General features: G+C 42.8%; 6 protein-coding genes across 9 annotated transcripts in view; 2 read left to right on the forward strand and 4 right to left on the reverse strand.

The window, feature by feature from the left end:
• Positions 1-484: 484 nt before the first annotated feature.
• LOC118424695 (kelch-like protein 3) lies at positions 485-2,570 on the reverse strand. The gene is made up of 4 exons (XM_035833375.1): positions 2,276-2,570; positions 1,837-1,929; positions 1,434-1,601; positions 485-869 (listed from the first exon to the last, which is right to left on the reverse strand). The coding sequence occupies exons 1-4, from the start codon at positions 2,426-2,428 to the stop codon at positions 555-557; spliced, it is 729 nt and encodes a 242-aa protein (XP_035689268.1). The 5' UTR covers positions 2,429-2,570; the 3' UTR covers positions 485-554.
• Positions 2,571-4,285: 1,715 nt separating this feature from the next.
• On the reverse strand, positions 4,286-8,378 carry LOC118424324 (kelch-like protein diablo). Its single transcript, XM_035832871.1, has 6 exons — positions 8,189-8,378; positions 7,604-7,758; positions 6,983-7,075; positions 6,692-6,859; positions 5,913-6,164; positions 4,286-5,707 (listed from the first exon to the last, which is right to left on the reverse strand). The coding sequence occupies exons 1-6, from the start codon at positions 8,376-8,378 to the stop codon at positions 4,820-4,822; spliced, it is 1,746 nt and encodes a 581-aa protein (XP_035688764.1). The 3' UTR covers positions 4,286-4,819.
• Positions 8,379-8,822: 444 nt separating this feature from the next.
• LOC118423744 (kelch-like protein 26) lies at positions 8,823-16,414 on the reverse strand. The gene is made up of 7 exons (XM_035831948.1): positions 16,361-16,414; positions 14,784-15,140; positions 12,285-12,439; positions 11,931-12,023; positions 11,296-11,463; positions 10,606-10,863; positions 8,823-10,202 (listed from the first exon to the last, which is right to left on the reverse strand). Exons 2-7 carry the CDS (start codon positions 14,995-14,997, stop codon positions 9,276-9,278), a joined length of 1,815 nt encoding a protein of 604 aa, XP_035687841.1. The 5' UTR covers positions 14,998-15,140; positions 16,361-16,414; the 3' UTR covers positions 8,823-9,275.
• A 79-nt stretch (positions 16,415-16,493) lies between these two features.
• On the forward strand, positions 16,494-18,171 carry LOC118423746 (galactose-3-O-sulfotransferase 3-like). Its single transcript, XM_035831950.1, has 3 exons — positions 16,494-16,765; positions 17,191-17,284; positions 17,686-18,171. The coding sequence occupies exons 1-3, from the start codon at positions 16,620-16,622 to the stop codon at positions 17,887-17,889; spliced, it is 444 nt and encodes a 147-aa protein (XP_035687843.1). The 5' UTR covers positions 16,494-16,619; the 3' UTR covers positions 17,890-18,171.
• A 136-nt stretch (positions 18,172-18,307) lies between these two features.
• On the reverse strand, positions 18,308-22,527 carry LOC118423745 (cobalamin trafficking protein CblD-like). The gene is made up of 7 exons (XM_035831949.1): positions 22,451-22,527; positions 21,897-22,029; positions 21,062-21,306; positions 20,550-20,631; positions 20,162-20,298; positions 19,619-19,705; positions 18,308-19,114 (listed from the first exon to the last, which is right to left on the reverse strand). Exons 1-7 carry the CDS (start codon positions 22,460-22,462, stop codon positions 18,911-18,913), a joined length of 900 nt encoding a protein of 299 aa, XP_035687842.1. The 5' UTR covers positions 22,463-22,527; the 3' UTR covers positions 18,308-18,910.
• Positions 22,528-23,261: 734 nt separating this feature from the next.
• The window catches only part of LOC118423747 (serine/arginine repetitive matrix protein 2-like), a 46,351-nt gene continuing 43,926 nt past the window's right edge, over positions 23,262-25,686 (forward strand). For 2 of the 4 annotated variants that reach the window (XM_035831951.1, XM_035831952.1), the window contains exon 1: positions 23,264-23,574. The gene's annotated coding sequence lies outside the window, so the exon portion shown is untranslated. Of the gene's footprint in view, positions 23,575-25,686 lie in introns of all 4 variants that reach the window. The other 2 variants (XM_035831953.1, XM_035831954.1) reach the window with 2 other exon arrangements.

Raw genomic sequence — 25,686 nt, forward strand, 5'->3', positions numbered from 1 at the left:
GAAGGCCCATGCTTTTCCCGAGGCCAAAGTCAAAGAAGTCTGCAATACAATAACATGTACTGTTTATTTATCACATTGTTTAGTTAAAAAAAGTTTTTCAGTCGAAGACCGTGTTAACTACTTTTACACATGATAATGGCTGTCACATTATTTCAGCAGTACATTCAGACCAGAATTATTCTCTTACTAGTGAATTAATGTGATAGAGGGGTGCTATCACATTTTTTTTCACTAGAAGACAATCTTTTTCCTCTTACTGGTGAATTAGGGTTATAGAGAAGGGCTATCACATTTTTTCACTAATAGAAATAATCTTTTCTCTTACTATTAAATCAATGTGATAGGGGGTGCTATCACAATTTTCACTAAAAGACACAATCTTTTAACTCTTACAAATGTTTTGAATTAGGGCACAGCTAGGTGGCTTTTCAACATCAATTTCTATTTTTCTATTTTCATCCGTACATGGATGATTGTGATACATTTATGACAATTAGCAAACGGCAGCAATTTTTATGCATTCTATTTCCTATATGCTTTCTCTCAGTAAGACTTCACATTACAAAAACATGAATTTCATTGTTTTTATCCCTGCAAAGAAATGTGCATACCTTCTTGCTCGCTGAAGTTCTGGGCCTTGATCGTGGCCAGTCAATGCCTTGTTTCATCTCGGATGGATAGCTGTGGTAGGCCATGGCTTCCAGGATCAGTTGCCTGCAACATTCAGTGGCACCCATATCGGTCTGAAGCAGTCCAGACAACGTGCTCTGGTCCAGCAGTGCAAATCTCACGTGGCTGAGGACTTCGGTTGTATGCGGAATTCTGGTCTGTTCATCGTGCATGAGCCAACGCACCACCGCCTCATACACCTGAAGTAGGTTATAATGTTGTATGTATTACACATGCAAGTCATATTCAGTTGATTTACTGTTGTTTAGTCCCCTGGGATTACTTAACCATACAAATGTTTACGGCATTTGTACATCAGACCTTCCCGTTTCTCTAACAAATTTCTGCTACGCATCTTCAATATTTGTATACAATGGTGCCGTTGGGGTGAGGCATTCCAATTGCGTTCGACACCACTATGTACTATGTTGTATGCATTTTTGCGATAAATCTATAGAATACGTTAAAACTAGAAAGGCGACACTTAGCTAGCAAATCCATAATGTTAGCCTTTGGTCTAGCCTATCAAACAACTGCTTTGTTTGTTCTTACCAACTTCTTCAGCTCTGTCCTGCCACTTGCTACATAAAGTAATCGAACACTATAGAGTGCTTGCTAATTTACCAGTAACCATGGTGACAGCCGTCTGGTCCAAGCCATTTACCTTATTTGTCTTGATAAGTAGATACATGGTTCAAAAGCAATTTGTTTCCCTTCCGTGGGGGTTAACATAACAAAAATGAATGGAACGATTGTCGGCTTACCTGCAGTTCCGATGGCGACACAAGATCGTTTGTCTTTAACAGCTTCATCAACTGTTCCGCTGTAGTATACTGGAGAAACTCATCGGATGTGCTTAGCTCCAGAAAGTTCTCTGACAGCGCAGAGTTTACTTTTTCCTGCAATGTTATCAGTCCGTATGCATCAGCAAGCTACAAGAGAAAAATATAGATATTAAATATGACGAAATAAACAAAAGATACAACTCGAACTCGAAGCAAGTTGTCACACAAAGCTCCTGGAGATCTCTGGACAGCGAATCAATCTACCTACCTACTTGCTAACTTTATCTAGTTTTGAAAAAAAATGCATTTGATATGTCCAAGGTATGTAACGTTACATGCATATGGACGATTCTGATACTTTAGATTTACGTACTAAACCCACCTTTTCTGCTTTGGCATAATTTGCCAGGTCCAGTGGTGCATCCCGCATATTTTGCGAAACAAACTCGTAGCACAATTTCATGACAGACTGAATCTGTGAAAAAGAACATGATAATTACAGGTTTGTGATAGCAGGTTTCGTCGGTATCCATGAACGCCGCCATGTTGGATTATGACGTCACGCAGACGCCATCTTGTTTTTACTCATCTAATGTCATATTTCTAGTGGGGGCACACATTTATATAGCGTAATGTTTAGTGTGCAGTGTACAGTGGGAAGAGATTTTACAAAACTGTCATATAAGATGATGCTTACTATTCACTCGAACATTTAAACATATGGTATTACCAACTTGACGATATAATCAAATGGTGAACTGTGTTATTACGTATTTGCATACTATGTTTTCGAATTCTACAACCGAAACCGGACAGCCTACCTGTAAATGATTGGCCACCAAGAGAACATCGTACACACTCTCTATAGACACCGTAAGTTCCCCGGAATACAGGAAGTTCAGTAGGGGACGGAACCCTTCTGCAGTGATACTGGGGTCCTTCAGGTCCACACGATTGTCTTTGCTTTCCCTCATACCTAGTACGTCAAATAGGAGTTCATGTCACAACGAGGACTCCATTCAACATTCACAACTTGCATTATGTGTAGGTCTATGTCAACTTTAAATATTGACAAATGCCATAAAGATCAAGCGTAAAGCCTCAGAAAGTCATTGAACCCGAAAAGGTACGCTGAAAACGCCATAGGTAAATAGTTAACGATTTACCACATTTACACTGTATGTCCAATGGGGAAGATATGCATTTATCAATCTGTTATAGTTAAGTCTAGACTTTACGGTCATCAGAGTACAATCATATTATGTTGAATGGCTGGGCGATTCAACAGCCTCAGATTAGAACGAATTTTCAGACTACCTGAAGCAAAAAGGCGTCGGAAGAAGTCGCTACCGTAAGCCAGGACTGTAGAGTGTGCCATGAACTCTTCCTCCCCTACAACAACCGTCACGTCCAGGAGAAGTCCCTCCGCTCTCATGTCGTTCAGTACCGACAACATGTCGTTACCGAACGTTGGGTCACTCAGGGTACGGTGGACTTGTTCCATAGCGCCGCTAACCGCCATTGTGCTCTGTGCTTTCAAGTGCTACAGGTGGTGGCACTTTTCAGGGTATGTAATTACGTAAAAAGGTGTGTCATCTACACTGATGTCACGAAAGTTGAAAGGTTACCGTAGTTTTGCAGTGGGAGGTATGGACGGATGGATGTTGGGTGGACAAAATAGTACTCAGGTATAAACCGGGCCACCGAAACCAGGCTGAACGAAACTGTTACCTTACCGAAACTGACGTTAAAACTGAAACTATGACGGCTCTTGAAAAATCGACAAATCTTCACTTGGGATTAAAAAAGACACAATCATATTGATTGAAGATATGTTACTTGGGATAATGTGGTTTTCCCAGTTTCACAACCAGTTATGTCTCTCACCTGCTGGCGTTCCGATGCCTATCAGACATCCTCTTCAGTGCATCCTCCTAACTCCCGGTCCCCAACGGCACTACCTTATGGGGCCCTGCTGTCCCAGGCCCTACCTACGGGTATTATGATTGTCGCCACAAACAAGCTGTCAACCAATCAGAGAACAGGCCTTCCTTGGGCTTGTTGTTGTCGCAAGCTGTCTCGCAAAGGCCGCTGGGAAGCTATCAGCCAATCATGTTACGTATTACCATGACTTTGTTTGCTCACCATGCCAACGCCCGATCCCCAACGGCTGACTGCCCATATAAGGGCAAGCTCATTAATATTCATAAGCAAGGCACCCCTAATAACCGAATACTGTGGCTGATTTGTCAGGGTTGATATCATAGGCTTTGCCGTGATTGTCAACCCTGAGTGTGAGGGTGCTTCTAACTGGAGTGCTGCTTATCGCCGCTAGATGTAGCCGAATATGGGTGGCGCTTTTTTTTTTAATATTTGCGGCGAGAACACAATCCCAAACGTGATCAAATGTCACCCCTCGTCACCGTTCATCACTGGAGTTGACTCTTTTATCCCAGTGACGGTTTGATCCACCGGATACGTGTGTTGTCATATTAACTTGGCCCCTTACTAAGTATCAACTCTTCGAGCATATTGTGTTTCAATGAACACCCATTTGTTTGAGCGAATATGTCTTATCAATGTCATCATCAATATCACAGAACCATCGCATACAACACGCCCCTTACTTTTTTCATCATACAAACAAACAAGCAACAAACAGACAAACAGATATCTGAACTAACACAATATAATTTGATCTATTGTGTGTTCAATCGTACTGGTTACACAAATAAAAAAAACAAATATTTGAACTAACACAGGAGCTATAATAAATCCTTTAAAAAGGATTTATTATGCCCTAAATTACCTTAATTACCTTAAGTTACCTCTCAACAAGGGCTTCTATCGTCACAAATCTACTATATTCTATTTATCTACTGGTTTGGCTGATATACTACACAACTAAAAAGCCAATCATTCACCTATGAAATTTCCTATTAAAACAAAAAGATGTTTATGCTATTGAATATCTATTATGTGTAATTTACATGCTTCGCCATCATGACTACTATATCTTTCAAACTGTCAGCCAGTCTTTGTCAACAACTTTTGAAAATCGATTAGAAACGCGTAACACAATGTTTTAATGACTGTAATCCTTAAGTTAATATGATTCTACAACAAGGTAGTAGGTCAAACTATTCGTTCAAATTTGGTAATTATCAAATACGGACAAAGTTGTCTTTTTTCTATCAAAACGTGCTGAGCCTGTCAGATGTGAATTGTTCGCTGTTTGTGGCTTGTCCAACAAGGGTATAGGATTTCAGTTTCAAATACTAGACTTATATAAGGACTTGTTCATGATTTCATGGTGTCACTGGTATGTCTATATTTGGTCGGCCCTTCTCATCTATAAAAAGTCCTCATGTCTTCTCGTTCAATGACAAAGTTGCACACACGACGTCACTGGTCGATTGGACATTCCTCAGAAACGCCCGACACATGTCTTCCACATCTTCTTCTGACGTGTGAGTGTCCACAAACTTGCCGGTGAAGTGCATCTGTCCGCCGAGGATGAAGTAGGCTTTTCGGTCGATGACGGCGACTTCGGAGGCAAACTTTTGAGTAGGCAGGGGCTGATGGATCAACGACCACGGCGAGACAGTAACACCAAATACATCGTCGACGGAGACTTTGCACATCTCTACGGATGTGTTAGAACATGTCCTACCGTTGACAACCGTGTCACCACCTGCTACGTAGATGATGTCACCTTGCACCATGGCGGTTGCTTGAAAATGAGGTTGTATGGTGGGAGACACTGCTTCCCACGAATTCTTCACTGGGAAGAAGGTTTGTACTCTAGATGTGCGTACATCTGTATCCTTCCCCTCAGCGGTTGTACTATAAACTTTACCACCGATTGCAAGCACAGCTCCCTGACAGCTTGCTAAAGCTACTCCACTCTTGTACTGGGGAAGGGGAGGGATTTTTGACCAACGGCCGACTGAGATGTCGTAGCACCAGGCCTTACTCTTGCGCACGCCCTCCTTACCACATACCAGAAACAATCTTGCACCGATTGCAACCATCCTGGGCGCCCCGTGATGATAATCAGGTGGAAAAATTAAATTGCTCAATTCATCGGTTGTCGGATCATAGGACATGAAGTACTCCTTGTATATCATGTACATCACATTCCCAACAACGGCAACCGCGTAGACGGTCCGCCCTCCGAGTGAAATGGCGGTTTTTGTCCACCCCGTTTTTGTGGTGAATTTCCGTGCTTCGAGGCTTAACGCCAACAACACCTGTTGAACGAATGAAAGCATATAATGAATTTTCTCATTGAGAGACCCTTGGATGACATGTAGGTATTTTTACTGGGATCGTTTCACGCAATGTTCTTCTTACATCCAGTGTTTCTACGTGAAGAGTTAAGCACATGCATAAATGCCTTTCATTGTCTCCTTTCACATTATGAAAGATACTAGTATTTACTTAAAAGTGACCTACTTGTTCATCCATTTGCGCTCTGGACTTTGACCGTGGCCAGCCGTCTTTGGTCTCAGTAGTGGGAAGACTATGGTAAGCCATGGCTTCCAAGATGAGGTTCCTGCATTCTTCTATTGTTCCAAGTTCGGTCCTCAACAGGCCATACAGTAAGCCTATATCCAACAATGCGAGGCGCACGTGGCTCAGGACAGCCGCAGCGTGTTCCATGTGGCTTGTGTCGTGTGTCAGCCATCTTAATGCCGCTTCATACACCTGGCAAAATAAAGACTGACGATTGTACCCCGTAGCATGACTCAGAAAGATGGTGCATCCTAGTCTCTACCAGACTGACTACGCTGGCTATTATCGGAGAAAATTTGGAGTTTTGCTACCTGACGAGCTCGCGAAGCAATATAAGGATTATCTATCCAATTGGCACCTATCAGATATCGATTTAGTGGACTTCAAAGAACGTAAATGACTTGAGGTCACATGAGTGGCGCCGAATGGCAGCTCGCTCCAGACCCTTGCGATTTAGCCCCGCCTTTTGTAAGCTTCTCGCAATTCAGCCCCTGGCTACCAAGATAGTAGTCGGCCCACCCAATACAATACCAATACAATACAGTAACGAGATACCACAGGCTCCCCGGAGAGGAAACATGAACCTAAGGGTGGACTGAGTCCCCTGGCCAATTTCCCGATTTTTTTGCCGAATTCAACGATTTCCGTACCCCCATAGAAAGCTAGGCCTTTCCTACACCTAAAAACCCATTAGAAATGTGACTGAGGCATAACCTTACCTGTTGCTCGGATGGTGCCGCAAGAGTCTCAAGCTGTAAAAGCCTGATCATTTCGTCCTTTGTAGCATACTCTAGGAAGTCATGAGAGCTGGTCACTTCCATAAAGTCTTCTGCAATCACTGTGTCTAGAGACTCCTGTAAGGTTTTCAGGTTATACAAGTCTGCAACCTGTAAAATATAAAAGGGAATGACGTGTGTCATTTTTGCATAGTATGGCCTGTTATGAAAAGAGAAAATACGTTCATCATGCAGTGGTATGGCGAGCAAAAAAGTATTTACGTAACAACTTACCTGGGTTCCCCTGGAATACTTTGCCATATCAAATTGTGATTCACGTAAAGTCTGTGTGATGAAGTCACCGCAAAGTCGAAGAGCCGATTGAACCTGCCATCCATTGAAAAGAGAATGCAACATTTGCATAATTTATATCTAAATATGTTCCTCTCTGTCTGATGCTTACATGTTTGAAAACAGGTTTCATGTTTTAAATCAATATCAATCAATCCGAAACTGCTATTATTCAATTATGAAAATATAATTGGCGATGAAAATCTATGTAATATATTTATTTTTACTGCTGTCAACGTTAAATCTTTGTTTATTTATGATAAGCTCAAACTTTGGCTGCCTGCAAGCCGGTTTTCATTGAGGCCAATAGGGAAGAGGTTAGGGTCAAACAAAATCGGAAATAGTTGCTTATGCTATGCTGTTATGATGACACAAAACTTGGTTATTGATCATGCAAATGATCAATGAAGTACATATTTGCATAAACATTATATATCTTACCATTTTCATTCAGGATACTGGTGGAACATGAACATAGGAGAGAAAACTCTACCTAAAACTTTAAAGAGGATGAACTAAACTGAACTGACGTCCCGTTTTTCAATCGCACATTCTCAAGTTTACCTGTAGATGGTTGGCTACCGCCAGAACCTCGTACACGTTCTCTAATGACATCACCAGCTGTCCGGTATACAGGAACTCCAGTAGGAGACGGAAAGCCGCCGCCGTGACACTTGGGTCTTTCAGATCGACACGTTTCTCCTGGCTTTCCTTCATACCTATAGACGTAACACACTTGACTGAGTCAGGCACTCTTCGGTGCATGAAAATGTGTACCAAATGCACTCAAGACTCCAGAGAAAATTGTGACAGGGAAAGTGGGTGCTATGTGGGTGGGCTTATTTCAGTTAGAACTGGTAACACTATGTTATAACGTGTCGTTAGCTACAACCAACCAATAGCATGCATGAAAATGACCTTGAAGATGAACAAAAACACATATAGTGACTATTCAGTGGTTTACATTACAGGGTACCGGATATTAAACCAAAAGAGGCTATTACAAGTTTTCCATCAAACGAAGCCGGTCGAATCTGGCCGAAAGCAAACTCTTACACACTCTTGTGTGGCCTTGGGTGTAAGGAACTTTGGAACTGTTCAGCCATATGTTGGTCTGACAATGTCAGCACTTACCCGATGAAAACAAACCCCGGAAGTAGTCGCTTCCATAGGCCAGGACTGTAGAGTGCGCCATGAACTCTTCCTCCCCTACAACAACCGTCACGTCCAGGAGAACTCCCTCCGCTCTCATGTCGTTCAGTACCGACAACATGTCGTTACCGAACGTTGGCTCACTCAGGGTACGGTGGACATGTTCCATTGCACCGCTGGTCGCCATTGTGCTCTGCGCCTTGCATGTGATACAGGAAGAGTCACTTTTCAGGGTATGTAATGAGGTGTGTCACCTACACTGATGTCATGCAAGTTTAAAGGTTACAGTAGTCAGTTTGCAGTTGGGGGTATGAAGGGTTGGATGTACATTAGGAAACGGCTCAAGAAGGAATAGATCAGAACATCGAAACTATTGGTACAAATGATCGAGACAGAAACTAAACCCCACATGGACATCGAAACTAATATTGATCATGAAACTAAGAACTTCAAGATAATCTATGAGAAGCGTCCCCTATATTAAGGCTATATACACGTATACGGAATGCACAATGCACGTGTGGTGCACAAAAGTTAAAAAAATCAGAGCAAAATGATACTGTTCAGATTCTTTCTTCTGCAAATGATCAATAACACAACAATAACAAAACAGTGCACCAGTAGCGTAACATGTTCTGCAACTGTTTTATTGTCAACCACAAATGGCACTCATTTCAATAGCACATTATCATTTCTAACATCATATTAGATTACAAAAAGGATTGGTAGAATTCCATCGCACTCAAAGATCATGTCAGTAAAATTGCATGCTTTTTCTTAGCCTAGTTTTCAGTTTGAATTTATCAAGATTGACAATGACCCTGAAAATTTACATTGTAATTATTTTTCATGTGGTTCATTAACATGCATGGCTGCACAAAACACACGAATACCAACAACTTTTGGTGCTATTTCGAAGAGTTAACTACTCCGTTGTCATCGTAAAGACTTGGCCATTCTTTGAATTTTCCTCGACATATCCTATACGTTGGGATCCGATCTAGTCGGGATGTAGGGCCCAAGTTCAACAGTAGGAAAATCACTATCGCCAACGGTGAGTAGGAATGATTGGAAACGATTGTCATCATTCTGCGAAGGTGGCGCAAATTACAGATTCCTGGTCCAGATTATGTCGCCAAAACGCCTGACACATGTCTTCCACATCTTCCTCTAACGTGTGAGTGTCCACAAACTTGCCGGTGAAGTGCATCTGTCCGCCGAGGATGAAGTAGACCTTGCGGTCGATGACGGCGACTTTGGAGGCAAACTTGTGAACGCAGGGATGCTGGGGGACCACGGACCATGGCGATGATTCCTTCATAGTCAGTCGTAGACCAGTCCTGCACATCTCAACAACGGTACTGCCTGTTATCTCCCCGTTTATGAAGGTTTCACCGCCGGCTATGTAGATGATGTCACCTTGCACCATGGCGGTCGCTCCTGAATGGGGATCTCTTGTTGGTGACACTGCTTCCCAGGAGTCATTCGGCGGGAAGAACTTTTGTACCGCTGACGTTGGTACAGCCGTTGGCTTGAGGTTGTCCACTGCGCCTATCGCCCTTGGTGCAAGTGTTTGTTTATCGCCTACAATCCCATGGATGTTACCACCGATTGCGTACACAGCACCCTGACAGCTTGTGAGGGTCACTCCGTCGGTTGATCTGGGGAATGATGGGATTCTCATCCACCGGCCTTTAGGTATGTCATAGCACTGAGCTCTACTGCTCTGGAAATCGCCCTCACACGTCGAGTACACAAGAAATAGCCTCGTGTCGATTGCTGCCATTATAGGCGACTTACTGTTAGCTAATCCAGAAGGTGCCTTTAGATGGTTCCAAGTGTTTGTTGTCGGAACATAGAACTGAAATGAGTTCTTGAATACGGCATACAGAACATTTCCGACCACAGCTGCCGCACAAATGGATCCATCTGGGCGACTCCGAGAAACTTGCATCGTCCATGATTTGTTCCGGATTCTGTATTTTCTACTAGAGGTAATAGCCATCAAAACCTGTGGAAGACAAATATTTTAAGCTAGATACTGACTCTGGATACCGCAAAAACTTGACACCTCGATCTTTGCTTGACATTTAATTCAAACACATTAATATTGTTGGAGCGTTTTTTGTATCAGGATTAGGGCTGGGTACCGGTACAGTGTACCGGTACAAAACCGATTTTTCTTATTGGACCGGTCCAGAAAAACCGGACCTGGACCTGATCCTTTGGACCTGAACCGTACCTGGACCTGAATTTTCTGTACCGGTACCCACCCCTAATCAGGATCGAAATCAATTCGATTGTTCTTGCTATGTGGTAACGTAATAGGCCTTTTCACCAGCGCAGCTCGGCACAGAACCCTATATACTTGATTACTTTGTTTTTATACATTTCAGGCATGTAAAAACACATACCTTTTTGCCCAGCTTTGCCCTTGGTCTTGACCGTGGCCAGTCAATGCTTCCTTTAATCTCGGGTGAAAGACTGTGGTAGGCCATGGCTTCCAGGATCAGTTGCCTGCAACTTTCTACAACACCCATATCGGTCTGTAGCAGTCCATACAGAGTGCTCTGGTCCAGCAGTGCGAATCTCACGTGGCTGAGGACTTCGGCCGCATGCGGCATTCTGGTGTGTTCGTCGTACATGAGCCAGCGCACCACCGCCTCATACACCTGAAAAGGGATTCACTTCCATTTATTAGTGAATTAGACAAAATTATAACCCTGTTACATATAGCCAACCATGGTCACACAACCTTCTCCAGACCGACCATGGTTCCGAGTTACTCTCGAGCAAATCTGTGGTTGGGATTTGAACGCCGGCGAAGTTGCTTTCAGGTCTTCTTAAGTCGTCTGTGACAGCGGACTATAAACATGACCAATCAAATGCGGGAAAGCCTTATTTTACGTGGATAACATCAAAGGAGCCAGCTGGAGCTACGAGTAGAATAGAATGGAATCAAAGCTATTCCATTGCAGTGCCGACCGTGTGTCCTGAATGTGTGATAGGGATCTTAACCACTGTGCCATACATGTACATCACTATAAAATGGGCAGCCGCAAGCAAAAATTCATTCATAAATCCAACATAATTAGGAGATGCACCTCTAGCTCGGATGGCGTTACAAGATCGTCGAGCTGTAACAGCTTGGTCAGTTGGTCCGCTGTAGTGGATTTCATGAAGTCTTCGGTGGTGCTCAGCTCCAGAAAGTTCTCCGCAAGTGTAGAATCCACTTTCTCTTGCAAGGTCGTCAATCCGTACACGCTAGCAACCTGCAGGAGAAAAGTAGATTTCAGAGGGAAAGATTGTAGCTAGCGAATTAGACAAGCTTTACGACGGTGCCGAGAAGGGCATGTACCGTGGTCGACGTGTATAGTGAGCATTACACTTGTTTGCTAGATCAAAACAGTTATCTTGCCTGCTCAACACCCGGTGGTTTTGCATGCTCAACACACCACTACTTTGCCTGTGCCACATACCCTAGTAGACAAAGTAGGTGTGTTGAGCAGGTAAACAGATGATCATGTGTAGCTCATTGTTGGTGTCGGCGACGGTAGGCATGTATAAAAGAGCAAGTCATGGCAGCACATCCATGCGGTACTCCAAACGTAGAACTGATAAAATCTCGTATGCGATAAACACTGATGAAATAACGACGGCTGTATGATATGTAGTAACAAGGTTAAAATAGCTAAATGCAAGACATAATTACAGTCACTGTATACTTAAACTAACCCACCTCTTCTGCCTTTGTATAATTCGATAGGTCCAGTGGTGCCTCACGCATGTTTTGCAAAATGCAGTCGTAGCACAGTTTCAGGACGGGCTGAACCTATTCATAAGATTAAGGACAATACGATTCAGTATAAACCTAGGTCATCTTTAGTAACATAACCGAGAAATCATGACACGCCATGCAGTTAATTCTTTTCACACTAGTGCAAGGAACAGTATTTCATCAAAAGTACATGTGGCCTTTCTTGTACATGGTATTCCTCGGTCACAGATTCCTTCCTCCGTGCACTATGGTCTGTTTTGGCATCAACCTGACAGAGAGCGACCAATCTCTGTTGTGTAAACCCGAGGAGCTTACCTGTAGATGATTGGCCACCAAGAGAACATCGTACACACTCTCTATAGACACCACAAGTTCCCCAGAATACAGGAAGTTCAGTAGGAGTCGAAAGCCCTCTCTGGTGATACAGGGGTCCCTCAGTTTTACACGGTTGCTTCGACTTTCCTCCATACCTGCAGAAAGAAGTCCAGCACATCTGAATATATCAACTCTAACTTCACGTTCATAACGTTATACAGATTCTGCATGTAAATTTACAACAAAGTCTTGCCCCTGGGACAGTAAGGGACCTGACGTTATTTACTGGGGGGGGAGGGCTGGTGCAAAATAGGTCTGGTAAAAAATTTTTCAATGGCCCCCCCCACGCCCCCAAAAATTTTTCTATGGCCCTCCCCCCGCCCCAAAAAAATTTTCAATGGCCCCCCCCAAAAAATTTTTCCCTGCCTTTTCCATTACACACAGTCTATCATTAAATAATATAGCAATAACAATAGAGGTAGCATTGTTTGAACGTGACGACGATCGGGGTGTCAAGACCCGCGCGTCAACAAATTACGCACGTTGGAGTCCTGCTGGGCATATGTTATCTCCCAAAGTTTTACAACAGCCGAGTTTTCATTTTGATGACATATATACAAACATGTAGCACTTGATGTTGTTACACTCACGCTGCAACGGTTATAAGACTTACCTTGTCTGATATCACTTCTCCGATCTACGTGAAAAAAGTCTCTGATACATGGTAACGTTTAATACGCAAGATCACGAAACTGAGCGTTTCTGCCAGACCGACGGCTAGCTGTTAAAGGCCGTCCAGGGATCGGAGGGCCGAAGGCCCGACCGGACTCGGGGGTTAGGGGCATGCTACCCGGGAAATTTTGATATTTTTGACCCTCTAAAACGAAATTTCCCGCATTCTGTGAGGCAAAAAACGAAGAGAAAAGCGGGCGGGGAGGGGCGGTAATCCAAGGCGATCTTTTCCACTACACATGTACGAAATTTAACAAAAGAAAACAAATTAATGTTGTAGTTGGAAGAGACTTGGTACATTTTAGCGATATCGTTACGAACACCGCTTCAAGACTGCTTCAATCTTTCCAAAACGGGAGTTATTTCGGCCAATTGCAACCTACAAACTTGCCAAAAAAATTTCGCGCCACCATGATTACGTCATATGCTGCAGAGATAGAGCCCGCTGTTACGAAAGTAAACATCGTAATGTTTTATCCCGTTGCCGTCCGTGAACCATTCCGTATACAAAGAACAGATGCACGCAGGATTGATATTCATACCAATTTTAGTTTCTATAGTTTTCTTACACTTCGTGTGAACATGGAATCACACGACAGAGGCGGCTGCAGAAAATTTCTCAGTCTCAGTATGGGGAGGGCGAACTATATCAACGTAATCCTTGGGGGTCCGGGGCATGCTCCACCGGGAAAATTTGGAAATCTTGCATATCTGAAACAATCTTTCCTAAATTTTGATGGGAAAAATTTGCTGGCAGACTAAGCTAAGTTTAATAGCCTTTCTATTAGAACTTCACATGGTTTTGAGGGCGACGACGCCCCCAACGTATTTCCACGATTTCGAGCGCCGGGCATGGCATGGCACGAGCCGTCGCAAGGTAGGTCTCAGGAGAAATGTCATTCAAATGATGAAGTTTGGACCCTCTGAGACACGATTTTCTGCATTTTGAGGGATAAATTTTGCTGGTAGACTATGCTAAATGTAATGACAATGTTCTGTCAGAGGAAGAGATTGCGACACGAGTGCCGAAGTGTTGTGTGCGCCGGAGGCGCAAGCCGTCGCAAGGGGCGTCCAGAGAAAAATTACCATTTTGACCATCTGAAACTTCATTTCCTGCATTTCAGGGGCACATTTTGCTTGTATTTATCAAGGCCCCTAAGGCAATTTTTTTTTCAATGGCCCCCCCCTCGGCTCAAAAAATTTTTCAATGGCCCCCCCCTCGGCTCAAAAAATTTTTCAATGGCCCCCCCCACCTATGCACCAGCCCTCCCCCCCCGGTAAATATCGTCAGGTCCCTAATACGTAACGGAAATGTTTCAGAGTCCGATCTAAGAAGTAAATTCAACGTAAAACGTCAGCCACAAGCAAAAGCAGTGCAGCACAGTCAACAGTCTAACCTCCTCGGTCTAACACAATGATAAAGTACAATCCATAGGGCTAAACGTTAGTCGTAACGCTAGAATAATGCGGTGTTGAGCATTCTAAAAACTAATCCAGAAAAACACAATCTCAAAGCAGATCCTACGGTAGCATAAGATATCGATAGTAATGATTGTATCGAAAGCTGTCAGCCTAGGAGTATGAGTGTCGGCCAAGGAGGTTATATCAGATAACCTATATAACCTCGGATCCTTGGTTTGGCAAATGTACACCTCTTGGCTGACTACACTCCAATACATCTGATGCCGTTGTTGGATCTGCTTGGAGATTACTGATTAGAAAAAAAAACACTCAAGTTGCAAAGTAAGGCGACTGCTAGGCATGTACCTGAAGCAAAAAGGCGTCGGAAGAAGTCGCTGCCGTAAGCCAAGACTGTAGAGTGCGCCATGAACTCTTCCTCCCCTACAACAACCGTCACGTCCAGGAGAACTCCCTCCGCTCTCATGTCGTTCAGTACCGACAACATGTCGTTACCGAACGTTGGGTCACTCAGGGTACGGTGAACATTCTCGTGATCTTCGACACAACCACCGTCTGCCATGTTTACAGCTGAATGGTGTAGTATCAGATATCAGGTTGTGTTTTCACTGATATTGTTTTTGTTTGTCAAGGAGCCAACGCACTGACAAATTATGCATATGAAAACAATAAAGTTGGCATTGAAATGCGCGTTCCTGTGATCTCCTGTGGAGCAGTGAAGACACACAAATGTTATTAGCAGAAACAACTTTACAAGGAAAGCTTTGTATGTTTTTGCAATGTCGGATAACAAGTCTTTTGGTACTGAAAAAAAACAAGGAAGTATCAACAGAAAAAAACGACGTCCTTACTCCGGAGAACCCGCGGGCAGCCTAATCACAATCCCAACGCGCAAACCACAACGCCAAATCTCAGAGCTGTTGGCGTGGTCAGTTTGGCAGCGCTTGAACCCCACTGTTACAGTACGCTCATCTTCAAGTACATGAGTCTCTAGTTACAGCACATTGTGCTTTCATTTCCAACATCACACGTCTTGTAGTAGTACTGTTACGGAATTTGGAAAAATGCGGCGTCAAAATTTGGAATAGGGACAATAGGGTTAGAATCACAAACGCAGATGCAAATTAGGGACTACTGCAAAGCGATCAAGCTTACAAAATCTCCACCAAATGAACAAAGACAGCTATCTCACAGATGAGGCAATTTTCACCTGGCTACAGGTAGAGACACAAAAGATAGTGCATTTCACAGCATTTGAGAACAAAAGACGGGAGACAGGGTAGGGCAGTAGCGTGAATGACAATGGTGTCTATGCAAATTTAGTGTAAACGGTCCCAAATGTTCCATATAGGAAAAAAATAGCAGATTTGGTCCGGCAAAGTTAGAAACAGTTTAAAACCAAATTGATAGACCAAAAGTAGTACACTGCTAAGATTTGATAACTTACCGACGAATGAGCAACGCACGGCTAAAATCAAAACAAACGGTGGGATTCAAGAAGCAAAATTTGTGACCCAACGGGCAAATCCACGCTACCAAAACACTAAAATTTGCAGTGCGAAATCTGCGTCTGTCCTACTCAAAATCGATGATTTAGTAGGAAAAACATGTAGGACAGGGAATTTCTAATGCAAAGCAGAATGAACAACAACAGCACTAAATGCAGAAAACTGCCAGTAAGGGGGTTTTGTTGTCTTTTTCTGGGCCTTTATCTTTGACATATTTATGATATTACCTAGAATTCTTGTCACCACACATGCGTTCTGATCTCTGTCATTTTTACCAATTAAGTCTAATTACGATACAGAGATCTAAATAGATACAGAAGGAGTTGGTCGAGGCAACCTCCTTGGTCTAAGTGTTATACTGCAACAACACACTGTGCCTTACATATGTACATGCTACAGAGAAATAAGTGCACGTACCAGTACCTCAGTCCCGTGGGCAGCAACTGACGGATAACTTCATACAAGCTCTAAGGCAAGCAAGCGTGGTTGGCCTTGGGCACTCTCACAACCAATCAGGGCTTTAAATACCTAACCTGCTGATCTAAGCCCCGCCCCCATATGGTCTAGTGAACACCTAATTACTTCACATGTCAAAGACTATCGAAGTTCACATGACCAACTTTTTGGTTGCTCTTGTTACTTGTTCCAGGCCCTGGAGACCGATTTCACGTTAGTGATGATAACAGAACGGCTGCATGAGTCTCTGGTGTTACTGAAGCGACTGATGTGCTGGAGACTACAGGACATCCTCTACTGGCCGTGCCAGGACCCTGACTACTCTCTTAGACTGGACAACAACCCCGACAGCCGAGCCAAACACAGGTAAGAAGTCGTCGGGATGTGAAGTGATGGTTGCTTGCCTATGGTCTTACAGTGTCGATCAGACGAATAGTATGTTCCATCATACAAGATGAGAGATTGACTTGAAGAAGGCCAAATAGAGGTCATAGTAACCATGTATACAGGGTGCAGTGGGAGAATCATCACTGAACAGATAGAAGGCTGCAACAGATCAATTGATTGGTTCTCGGGTCGTCTGCTCTTGTTTTTTTTTGTTCTAAAAACGAAAAAGAAAATTTACCGTATGGTCCCTCCAGCAAATTTTCATGAACAGGTTTTGCTTATTCTACATTGCAGTCCTGTGTCTTCAGCTATTAGACAGATGCAATATTGTGCCATGGCAATGTTGTTTTGTTTACGTTACAAGTTTTATCAATATTAGCATTTGTTATGATCTCTTCTTACAGGAAATGGAGCTCAGCAGACTACATGCTGTATGAACATTTCAACAAAACACTGCAACGCAAAATCTCCAAACAAGGGAAGGACTTTATGGATGAGGTTGGTGACAAATGCTAGTATGCCATCATGTATATTGAGCATTTAAGTGTTGTTTGCCCTGGTTCACTGTGGTATTGCGATAATCTCCCGGCAGATGTGTTCTATATTTGTGTTTACGACATTTTGAGCGTCTGTCTCACTGCTATGCACAGCTTCTTGAGGCGTCTTGTGCAACTATTTTCTTGTGATCTGCGTTTTCATTAGCCTGAGTACCATCCTCCAAAGTGACCGCTAGCTTAATACTTTTGTGGTTAGCAAGCTAAAGTATTGGGCCAGTGGTCACTATGGAGGATGGTAAATCTACAAACCCTACATCTGCTTGAAGATTACTGTAGTTATGCAATAGTTAAGTATTTATACCGAAAACATTAAAGTCTTTCTTATTCTTCTGTTTCATCAAGGTCAGCCATTTTACAACAGTCCTCAGTGATGTATGTGAGTACTGCCAGTCTAACCAGAAGACTTACTTGGTGGTGGCGGCTTCTCTGTGGAACCAGGAGTTTGTCTTGTCTCGAGACTACTGCAGGAGGATGAAGATGAACACTCAACAGTACCTCAACGTCTTCAAGACGTCTTATCAGAACCTCTGGCCAGGAACACAATGAAGAAACTTTGCCCCATCTAGCTCGTCAGAACCTAACTGATATTTTCTCAGGAGGTGGAGTCTGTGGATCCAATTGGCATCAAATCCATTGCTGGGTGAATCCAAATTTGCAAAGCCTGATATAAGCTGGGTCTGGATACCTTTATGTAGTTTTGAGTACTAGTATGAAGTTTACATTATGGGCATCAATGGCTGTCAGAAGTGACAGATCATGACAATCAATTTCCAAGCAACTGGTCCTAGATTTCAACAGAAACAGTCATTGACCAGACTGTGTTCATCAACATGTAGCAATCAATTTTCGTTTTCACAACAAACAAAAATCAATGCACATAACTTGTGAAAAGTGCACGCTGGTGTTTTCTACCCACGGAGGCTCCCTTGCTCATTTGTTATCAAGAAGTTGTAGACAAGTGATGTACTGATTTCTGTCATTTATTAAGAGAAACTATACCACAAAATAAGAGGCAAAGTCATTTCCTCCTATCAGACATGGACCATAGATATCCATGAGGCTCTTGTACACATTTTCAGCCATGACTTTGCTAACCTAACCATCCACATTGCACTGTGATTTTTACCCAAACTTCAGTCTGATAAGGTAGCCTTTTGGCACCAAATCTGCTTTGGTAAAAGAGTTAGTGAAAGGTTACAGACTAGATGACACCTACATGCAGTATCTGCACTACAGGCCAGGTTGCATATTGTGAAGGGGTCACAGACTTGTGCCTTGGCATTCCAGTCACCTTTGGCCATACCGCACCATAAAATGTGCAACAATTCCTTTAACTTAAAACATTCTAATCCTAATACTGTTTGTCAAAAGCAATAGACCAATCCTGATTTGTCAATTAAAATTAGCACTTCAACCAATGAGAGAATGGGAATGAGCAGTACAACCAATGAGAGTGACTACATGTTTGTTCAATTTGCATTTGTACATTTTGACAGAGGTGGTGACTGGGCTATGGGGCTGGTCAATTGTTAGGCTAGTTGTAGAGATGATGTTTTACTTCTCTTTGCTATCCTGCTATTTTGTTGAGCAGCGTTTGCATAGCAGGACTGTCTGTAGGTGCTGTGGTATAAAGGCTTCCTACATAAACATGTGTTCCCCATAGTTTATGGCTTATAACTTTGCAGCAGCCGAGGTCCTCGATCTTGAAGCCTAGGTGACGATAGCGCTCGTCGGTCTCAAACAATGTGTTGTTGGTATATGGTCCAAAGAACTGAAAAGAAACAAGAAAGTACATATTAGGGTTAGTCCATCAAGTTTTCCCCTAATACAAACACATGTATTTCGATGTACAGGGCAATGTCCATCTGACCTTACTATAGCACTTGGACCACACATTTGTGCAAGCTCTACAGCAGGGGCATAGTCCACTCGTAGTGCATTATTGATTATGGCATAAATAACACAGAAGCTGCATTTGACCATTTCCCTTCTGATATAAGGGCCACCTGAGCCAAAGACTTCATTACAAATCATATGATAATCATACCAATACCTTGTAAGTATGTATAAATTAAGCGGTCTTTCTGTATGAATTGTGCAGGTAATAAAACACTAAAAGTAAAACGAAGAAAACTTCATTTTAAACATACATACATGTGTATTGTCAATAGGAATTAAACAAATTTGAACTCTACCAGGTACAGCTGAACAACAGTTTCAAAATCTATATCACCAGTATACTAAAGAAGTTCTTAAGCTCAATTCTGAGACTTACCGCTCTCCCAGAGGATGGATCTATGAAGTCTGCCCAGTACCCTTCCTTCTTCAGGTCCTCACAGATCTGCTGAGCTGCAGTCACAAACTGGGGGCACAAGGAAGAACAATCATCAGTATAGCATTATGATTTCAAAGATGCTAGTAGAACAAGTGTACTATACTTTCAGTATTGAGTATAGCATCATTCTATCTAAGTCAAAAATCCCATCAAAAATACTGTAAATTGTAAAGAACTCTAAGAACACTGTAAATTCATTTATTTTTGTAGGGACTCACTAATACTAATAGGAAAGGAACTTGTCGCTGTGTTTTAGTTCTAGTTGAAACAGCTCTTGACAGTAGTACCGGTAGAACAATAGAAAAGCAAATACTGTGAGCATTTCAAGATTGCATCAAATGATGAAGCAAATAACTTTCAGATACAAAGACATGTTTTCAAACTTAAGCATAATAGTACAAACTGACTCAAATCTAGGTTTTATGATCCTTTATCTTGTTGCAAGTGCCAACAAGACAATATGAGAAACCTGTTGACACTCACACAGCCCAACAGTTCCTCGCGCTCCTGTTCCACATCCATGCTCCAGATGCTCATGTCATTCTGTGTGCGCTGGCTCAGTGTGATCACAGTCAGGGGGTCGCTCAGGGCGCTCAACTCCGTAAACAAGGCATCAAAATCTGTGCGGGTAGACATACCAATGATAAGCTCTAGGCTTGGAGTTGGAAACCTTGAAGTTGTCTCAATAAAGTTAACTGAAGGGACAAGAATAAGGGTGTATTTTTGAGGAAGGAGGGGAAAGAAGATTTTCGCAGTGTTCAGTACAGTACTGGTAGTAATGCCATGGAAACACATTTTGGAGTGTTATGATTTCATAGTGGATGGGTCACCACAAAAATTGTGAAAATAAAACTACCATCATATTTCCCACCTTTCCTGAGTTTTTCTGGACAGTCCATAGCAACACACTCCAACATGTCTCCACTCTTGTCCAGGGCACTTCGTAGGTCCGGCTGTAACACATAACCTGGTCATGAGTCCAAAAACAGAGACGGAATAATAGTAAAGATGCTATTGCTATTTAGTATACCAATATAGATGAACTACAAGCAGAACTTCTTGGATAAACTAAAGCAACAACCACTTTAAATACTAAAACTATCATCATTTCCATTCTTAATTGTTTTCTTTAAATATAGTATTTCAGGACCAAAAACCAGGGAATCCTGTAAAGTATAGCCAAAGCATGTGAATGAAAAAAGCAACAGAAAATTATACGATCTTTGCAAACAAAGGCTTTGTCCTGTTAGGTATCCTGAAGGCTTTGCAAATTTCATACACAGAAAGGAGGAGAGATTAAATGTAAAGAAAAAAACTACAAGCAACTCTCTAATTCTAAAAGCACAGACAAAAGCTGCAAGCTTCTACTAGAGGGTATCATACCTGAACCTCCCCAGTCACCACAGACGAGTGTAGGAACTGCTGAACGGTATCAAACTGACGTTCATGTGCTGTCATGTCTGTTAGAATGTCAGGCATGGGAGCCAGCGGTTGGGAAACCATTTGTTGATGAGGGGAAGACGAGAGTTGGCTGGCCGCCCCGACATGACCAGGGAAGGGGAAACGCAGGTCACGGGGACCGAGCGGACCCATGTGGACATCAGGCCATACCGTGTCCGAGACCTCACCTACAGGGTGATGGCAAAGATCATTAGCACTTCGGACTCTACTCTGACAGAAAGAAGACATCTAAGAAAGACAAGTAGGACACAAGTCTACTGACACAGAAAGACGCATTATCATTCAAGTATGATAGTCAAAGAAGATGTTCTCTGATGGACTGAAGACAAGACATATGTAGACTCAACAGTGACAGACACAACACCTTATATTGATATGAATGAGTCACCAAGGATAGAGATTAACTTACAGATTATGCGAAGAAAAATGCCTCCACCCCTGAGGTGTTGCCAAAGAGGATGATAAAATGCCAGTGCACTACAGTTCTACACAGTGCAACTGATGGTATCTATTCTACAAGTACCACAGGTCACCTTATCAAGTCTCATCCTGTCTGTGATCCAAAGAATACAGAGAATCGATCTACAGGTGTGGCAGGCCAAGATGTACCCCTAGCTAATATATACCCGGGTACATTCTGGCCAGGGGTATAGTATTGCCTCCTACACCTGTATCTGTATGTGTGGAATGTGATATCAAGAGCATTTTGTTCCTTCCTATTTAGAAGCTACAGATCAGGATACCAACAGGACATCACCTTGTCTACGCGGGTCCGGTATGGACGTGTCTACTGTCTCCTGCTGGTCAAAGCTGGAGAACAGGCGGACCCTAGAGGCTAGGACACGCATGCTGGGCACATACAGCAATGTCCGCACTCGACAGGTCAGGGCCTAGAGGGCCACAAAGGGTAAGGAAGGGGGTAAGCGTGTAACTCCTATAATGTCACTTCAGTTCTAAATAACTCAAAGAATGACACAGTACAACATCTACTCTACATAGTTCAACAAGCTACTGTAAATGCATAATTTTAAGTTCGCTGGGATTTAATTTCGAGGTAGTGAGAAAAAGGACTTTCGTGGTGGTAGCACCATACACTGTAGTCTCTTATTGTCATGGCAAAATGTTCGGTGATATTAAGTGGCTACCGCGAAAACCGCAAACATTAGACCACCACGAAAGTTTCTGCATTTACAGTACCCAAAGACCACCACATGAAAACAACTTGTGGTGAACAATATGGTTGCCAAAATATGCTATACCTTCCCAACAAAATAACAGATACGAAATATAACAAAATGACCTGATACTTACCGCAGTGGCCATTTTTCTTGGTATACCTTGATTCTGCCTCCAAGCCAAAAATAGCACAGCTGTGGGTAAAGATATCTGAAAATTATTTTGGTGGCGTTGATAATCATAGGTACAAAACTGTCAACAAAAATTTGCTGAACGAAATTAGTACAAAACAATAACTAGGTCTTTACTAGGACTAAGAAAACTATTTTAGCTTCGTATTCAAACAATCACAATGACAAAGATAGAGGACTAATTAAGCCAGTTTGGGGCAATGGAGCACAAAACTTCACAGGCCTTCCTGGGATCAAGGATCTTTATAATTTTTGAACTTTTTAGTTTTTCAGTTCAGTTCAATTTGGTATATTAGGTGTACTGATTTAGGCTTCAAGTCTTAAGATCCTTAGGGAGTATAACTAAATACTTCAAAACCCATACGTACCTTTAGATACAAAGATCGTCCGACGAAATGGCAAGAAAATCGAAACTATTTCCAGAGCAGTTTGTTCTCATGAAGGTCCTTCAGCCATTTTGTGATCATCAGAAAACAACGCGTCATCACAGTGACCTCTTGTAACCTTTCCAAATCTCGCGAGATTTGTACTCCAATTTTGTCGAAATTTGCTACTTTATTGTCATATCAAGTCGATTTACACACTGAAACATTAATTTTTAGGTCACAATTTGTATGTATACTTACAAAAAATGGCTATATTTGAAACTATGAAGAGATATACCCTTATTTTATAACATTTCAACAACAACGAGACTTTAGCAAATGTCACATGATAAATGATAGGAATAATTCATTCTTTGTGTTCAATGACAGGGGTGTTAAACATTTGTGTTTTTGTTCTCATAGTTTTTGTACAATTCAATATAATCGCAAATACTATATTTTTTAGGTAACTTTCTATAATATAGTCAAATATATGATTGGTTTGCTGACATAATGGGTGTAGTATTTTACAGAAATATATAGAAAATATTTTCCTCCCTCTATAATGGAAGACTCCACTATTCGCGGGAAAGACGAAGCAAAATGGCGTTGTAGAGGTGTGAAAACAAACAGGACGTCCGATTTCAACGATTTCAACCATTTCCCCCTCTGATCGAATGTCACCAGACAACTCTTCGAACAGGTAAGACATGTATGATACTAACTTCATCTTAGAAAACTTAGACTCAAGGATTAGGTACGTTTTAATCGTTTGCTGAGGGAGGAGGGGAGAGACTGGAAAGGGCGATCTCTTTCGCGCGAAAAGTATTCGGCACAGCATGATGTAACGTTAGATTTACTAATCTAAACCAATGTATGATTTTCCAAGCCAGATGTCAAGGATCTGGCCAAGATCTGGCGTAGTTGTTATGCTATCTTAATTCTGTTTGGAATAGAGTCATGGGCCTAACTCCTTCACTAATTTGGTGAATGAATAACATCATGAAGTCATTACATAACACAAGGAGGTTCAAACTCCTTGCATAACATTAACGCGACAAGGCCTACTCCTTCACTATTTAAATTGGTGAACAACATCATATTCACCAAGGAGGTTGTTATTCAACCTCCTTGTATTCACATAACAGCGTGAGGTATGGTCGAGGTTTATAGAAAAGTCTGGGCTGTCTGTCATGCCAGGCTACCCATTCTAGTCACCATGGCTATGCATGGAGGTTTGGCAACAAGTAGAATTTGGTCCATGACAACAATAGTCCATCATGGAGAAACTGTTTTCTACTCTGTAACTTGTACTTATCTTTTTGTCCATGACTGTAGATTTTTTACTGTCTGTGAACATCACAATGGTTCAACTGAACACGAAGAAATCAGTGTTTTAACCCTAGTCCTGCGGCACGCTACAATTGTGTTGTTGCACTAGCATGTTCTGTATGCGACGCGACACTATTGTAGTTTCGGGGGTATGTTTAGGATACGCACGTAGCGCTAGCGTGTGTTACTTCCGGGTTGCTGACATCGTGTCAGGTTTGACCTCTCAGGGGTTAAGGGTCAACGAACTATTACGCAACCGGAAGTACGTCATCCCATAAGCCATTGCGCGGCTAATTTATTCAATATGGCCGCCGGCGTCGGCTGCTACATGTAAATATCTTTTGTTTGCTTTGTTTGGGTGTTTTGCGCGGCAAATTTCACTATCTATCATGCCGAGGCCGCGATATTCGGTACATGAGGTTCATGACGTGCTCTTTACGGAGGATTCGGACCCTGATTTCCCCGATTCTGACGGAGAATTGGAGGGAAATAGCGACAGTGACTCGGACTCGGACGACAACGTGCAGCCAGTTCGGCATTCTGCACGAGGGACAAGAGGGGCACAAGGAACCGCGAGCGCTGACGTAGATCACGTAGGGGATGACACAGATCGTGATCGTGGCCGTGGCCGTGTGAGAGGACGTGGAGTACGAGGCAGGGGCAGGGGCCGGGGCGCTCAGCGAGGCCGGGGCGCTCAGCGAGGCCGGCGAGGGGGGCGTGGTGGTCGGAGTCGCGGGCGGACAACACGTGGCGGCACGCGCCCCGCAGCAAGTGGGCGTGATGACGCGGATCCCTCAACAAGTGGGGATGATGGCGCTGGTCCCTCAACAAGTGGCAATGCTGCTCAGAGCCGTTCCAACCCGCGTCAAGCCACTCTAGATCCAAGGCTTGAAGATGAAAACTGGCAGCCAGTGGATGGTGACACCGTACCCCAGACTCCGCATGCGTTCACTGCAGAAAGGGGATTTACTGAGGAAGTAAGTTGATATATTTTTGTTCACTGACAGTTAGTGTTACAGTACTTTGGTTTTTGGTCCAAATAAGTTGGTCTTGGTGATTTTTGCAGCTTGTGTATAAAACAATATTAGGTCAAATTTTAGCTTTCTATTTTTGAGATTTACTTTCTTTTCTTTTTGTTACTTTATGAAAGCATGTAGACAATTATGAAAACACTTTATTTGTAGAACTGATAGGATGCTGCATTTTTCCTGTAGGTTACATTGCCAGATAATCCAACTCCTTTGGATTTCCTTGACCTGTTGGTGCCTCCGTCAGTATACAAAACGTGCACAGAGCAGACCAACAAGTATGCCCGGGACTTCTTCGAAGATCATCCAGTGGACAGTCAAAAGCCCAGGGCACGCCCGCGTGACTGGCCAGAGGAGGGCATCACGGAGACAGACATCAAGGTCTTCTTGGCTCTAACAATTGCCATGGGCCTCATCCACCACCAGGACATCGCAGACTACTGGAGTACGGATGA

Source organism: Branchiostoma floridae, chromosome 10, assembly GCF_000003815.2.
Source record: "Branchiostoma floridae strain S238N-H82 chromosome 10, Bfl_VNyyK, whole genome shotgun sequence".
In the NCBI taxonomy this organism is placed as follows: domain Eukaryota; kingdom Metazoa; phylum Chordata; class Leptocardii; order Amphioxiformes; family Branchiostomatidae; genus Branchiostoma; species Branchiostoma floridae.